This window comes from Xenopus laevis, chromosome 1L (assembly GCF_017654675.1).
Source record: "Xenopus laevis strain J_2021 chromosome 1L, Xenopus_laevis_v10.1, whole genome shotgun sequence".
NCBI lineage: Eukaryota > Metazoa > Chordata > Amphibia > Anura > Pipidae > Xenopus > Xenopus laevis.
The window spans coordinates 112,957,766-112,962,145 of record NC_054371.1 but is presented as its reverse complement, the minus strand read 5'-3'; the positions used below and the strand labels follow the sequence as shown (position 1 = coordinate 112,962,145).

Sequence of the window (4,380 nt, the reverse complement as noted above, 5' to 3'; positions counted from 1 at the left end):
TATTGCTGTGTGTTACTCATCTTTCTAGTCAGTTCCCCTCCTATTCATATTCCAGTCTCTTATCAAATCAATGAATGGTTGCTAGGGTAACAGACCTTAGCAACCATATTGTGGAAATTGCGAACTGGAGAGCTGCTGGTTAAAAAAAACTAAATAACTCAAGAACCACAAATAATAAAAAATGAAAACCAATTGCAAATTGTCTCAAATAGCACTCTCTGCATCATACTAAAAGTTAACACAAATGTGAACAACCCCTTTAATAGCTACAACTGATCAGTCTTTACACTTATACTGTACAAATACTGTAAATGTGAAAAAACACAAAAAAATGACAAATTTCACAGTATTACGGTACAACTCTCGCACACACACAAATCTGTGTGTAAAGATCTGTATGGTAATACTCATACAAAGTACAATAGTGTGCGGAGGATAAACACATTTAATATGTAACATACTGTATAGAGAAGTTTGGCCACAGACAACTGAAAAAAATGTAGTACCTGCAAAAATAAGTTTCTTGTCAATTTAATAAAGCAAATGTTTTGAACCATCATGTGTGCCATTCAGTATAAAGTCATATACTCTCTTTATAGCTTAGCACCACTGATGCACACATTTCCTACCCAGACATATAATATGCACGTAAGATTGTTCTACTGCCTTGCTAAAACTGACATTATAACAAAAATCAACTTTTTATGAAGTTTTATGAAGTGACTAAGTCAGGTCTAACAGATGCCATAGGAAAACCACCAACCAATGCCAATTCATTTTAACAATACTTTATTATATATAAGAGCACTGGAGTACTGTATATACTGGAATGTGTAGTAAAAAAAAAACAGTTTGAAAACATTGTTCCCAGTATAACTTAATTATAGCAAACTGAACACTCCAAACAAAGGTTCTTTAAAATATTACATTTACATTATTATACAAAGTATAGCTCAGCATAGAAGATGCAGACATAGTGCAATCAAGCACTTTAACTTCTTTGATACTGAAATTTCCTTTATGTGTGGATTTGTCCAGTAGCTAAGAAGTTTCAGTGCAGGTTATTGCAGTCTATGCTGTCCTCTGCTTTTGAAACATTGTAAACATTTAAGGCAGTTTATATATATATATATATATATATATATAAATCAGCATTGATTGCACTTGGCATTAACATCCAACCAAGTTTGTCTAAAACATGTTCTGGATATAGGCATTACTGCATGTATGAACTTGTTTCCACAGCTCAAGAGAGAACATCACTGGAGTGAGCAGTAGGATAAGGATCTAGGAAACAAAACCTTAACCCACAAAACATCATGTAAGTCGGGATATTTATGCACTCTAGATAATAGTAGTCAATGTTGTTTTGGGCCTCTTCAATGTTCCTTACAGTTTGTGTTATGGTGTTAAATTGGTAAATCTGTCTGTACTATGCAGGATGGTTTACATGAAGAAAAACAAACAAACAAAAAAATAAAACAAACTCTGCAGCAACACTGTGTCTCAAAAGTATCAGTCTCAAGAAATTTGCAGCCCTAATATCATTCCAACACCTTGCTCCTCCACCATGGTTGTGTTTACATTTCTTTTAAAGGGTCACCCTACATTAGATGATGCTATTTGGTTATGATCAGTAGTAATGGGAGAGGTTTGATGCTTCCCAAAGTGATAGGCCACCCCCAGAGTCTTTGGTCATTTGTGACGATAATCTTTACAAAAATGACAAAGTCACAACTAAATTTACTTAGTGAGCTTCTCAAAACTGGAATAAATGTTAGAGGTGTAAGGTAAAGCAATGGATAGGTCCGCATAATAGATGAAAGAGCCAGTGCTTAGTAGGCTTGGACCTGTTGGGGCAGAAGCTGGCAGCCACTGTTGACATGACTCATGACCTTTTGCTTTAGTTGGGCCACCTGTTCCCTCAGCAGGTTAGCAGTAGATGCCAACTCAGTGTTCTGTGTCTTAAGGCTCTTTACTTTTTCCTCTAGTCTGGAGATTCGCTCAAGCTTTCTTTTTCTGCATTTAGATGCTGCTATCCTGTTTCTCAGCCTCTTTCTCTCAGCTTTGATCCTTTCCTGTGTGTCCATATTTATAGGGGACATTGGTGGACTATCCCCAAAGCTGGCCACCTCTGGTACAATCTGTGGCTCATCTTTCAGAGCCTGCAATCTGGGTGGTGGAGGTGCTGGTTGCTGTATCATGTTTGATGGTGGTGGTGGGTATGGCACAGTCTCAGTACTATAATTGACAGCGGTTCCCATAGCCCCACTAGGGTAGTTGCTAAGATTGACATAGACAGGAGCATCAGATGTTGGTGGAGGCTGAAGGCTAGATCCAGCAGAAACTGAGCTTATATCCAAAGTATTTGATTGAACCCCCAATTGGTTCTGCTTATGGAGATCTTCCAGTGCCTTCACAAAGCCCTCTGCAAATTCTTGCTCCTCACTAGCCACCTTTGGGTACATAAACTGGCTAGTAGTAGGTGTGGTGGTGACCATGCCATTTGACTGGATAATAAGCCTCTCCAGTTCAGGAGAAGCCAACTTCAGTAGTCCAAGATCAGGGGAGGTAAGCATGCCGTCCCCACCACGGAGATGTGGCTTTAAATTAGCTACAACCTGGTCGTTCAGGTCAAGGTTCAGATCCTTTTTCATCATAGCGTCAAGAGCAGAAATGTAGAGGGAAGCCTGATGAACATTCAACACATTATCATGATAGAAGGGTATTTCCATCATCCCCTGACAAACCGAAGTAGAACTGGGTGTGTATGCGACACAACGTGTACCCCTTTTTGCTTACACCCCTTGACTACAAGTCCAAAACTTCTGATGCTTTGCCAAAGAGAAAATGCTGAAAGGAATCAATGCTTCCTCTTACCAGCCACTCGGACTATGGTACGTTGTTACAAAGTAATGGAGCAGTGCAATCAATCCAATGAGCCTTTGTTAACTCTCAGACGTGTCCCAAAGGGGAATATGTGCCCCCTCCCTCGTCTTAAAAGTGGGACATCCTGTGTGGGACTTCCATTACAGAAAGAGTAACCATACAGAGAATAATCCAACGTCTGGGGGAGTCATAGAGCAACTTTGGGTAGGTCTCTGCCTCATCAGCAGACAGGATCCCTCTTTGTTTTCACTGCTGCTAGAGTCGTAGCAAAATGTTCTTTCTGCCAGCTTCCGAGAACCACAAATATAACTCCAATAAAAAGTCCTTCGCTTTCATAAAGTTCCAGGTTTTTGACTGGATTCAGAGTAGGCTCTTAGTTCCTGTTAGCCTGCCAGCAACGAGATAGGTGCCGTCTCGGTGTTTACAAAGCTTAATATTTCCCCCTCCGGTCTTTCACTATACACTAAAGAGTTTCGCCCAGTTCAATTATATATACCGTCCCCATCAACATGATGTCACCTACCGACCAGGAGATTGGCTCGCCATGACGTGAAGCTATTCCTTCATTTGCATAGTGGGCGTGTCCTGTAGGCAGCAAGGCAGGCTGGGTTGAGGTCATTTGTTAACCCCTTTGTGTCTCGCAGAGCAATGCTGATCCTAATTGGGTGGCAAGTGTGTCACGTGTTCCATTTTACTCGCGTAAGTAGAGACGTCAGAGGGTATTTATAGACACGTGTACAGGGAGTGCCTAGTTGCCTGTGTAGCTAGAATTTGCCGGTAGTGACAGCAATATATGAATGTATTTGGTTTTGCTTCATTCCCCCACTTTCCTACACAGCAGTCACTTACCTTGGTTTGTCAGCCAGCCTGCCTTCAAGTGTTAATACACTCTACTCAGGCCAAGACTGACAATCTGTTTGTTTCGGCAAATGCCTGAGGGGCGCTCCATATTTTGTTTAAGTGGGTCGCTCCTATAACACTTTCTTTTGCTGCATTCGGCAGGCTCTAGGACCGCTCCTCCAGTCTATCTCCCACTGTGGCTCCGTCCCTCCCACTCCTCTTGTGCTGCTGCCGTGCTGTGTGTGTGTGTGTGTGTGTGTCCCAGCACGGTCAGCATGGCATTTCTGTGAGTATGCTTCCTTCCTCTATCGATTGGGAAAGCAGTAGGGATGGTGCAGTATGCTGGGTATACGGAACTCATTTTAGGACATTCTGCAGCGAAATACCTGTCCTGCATGCAATGTCCTATGCCTTCGGAATGGTGCATCGGTTGCTTTTGCCGTCACCCATCGTCCAAATCTGCAATCATACCTCTGTCCTCTACCCTCTCTTCTCAGCCGTCACACATACGCATGGGCGATCCTGGCCCCTCTGCTGCCTGAGGCAGCAGTTTTCCGGCGCCCCCCCCCTCCCCCGTGCGCTTACCTTTTTGCACCTGAGGGGGTCCAGGGGGGTCCACGAGGGCGGCAGAGAGGGCCAGTATGCTAGCAC

General features: G+C 42.7%; 1 protein-coding gene across 1 annotated transcript; it reads right to left on the bottom strand.

Annotated features, from left to right (window-relative positions):
• Positions 1-1,362: 1,362 nt before the first annotated feature.
• jund.L (jun D proto-oncogene L homeolog) lies at positions 1,363-3,382 on the bottom strand. Its single transcript, XM_018255613.2, has one exon. It carries the CDS (start codon positions 2,736-2,738, stop codon positions 1,836-1,838), a length of 903 nt encoding a protein of 300 aa, XP_018111102.1. The 5' UTR covers positions 2,739-3,382; the 3' UTR covers positions 1,363-1,835.
• Positions 3,383-4,380: the final 998 nt, after the last annotated feature.

Excerpts from the sequence above, each read along its gene's own strand:
- jund.L (XM_018255613.2), bottom strand. The coding sequence starts at position 2,738 with ATGATGGAAATACCCTTCTATCATGATAATGTGTTGAATGTTCATCAG.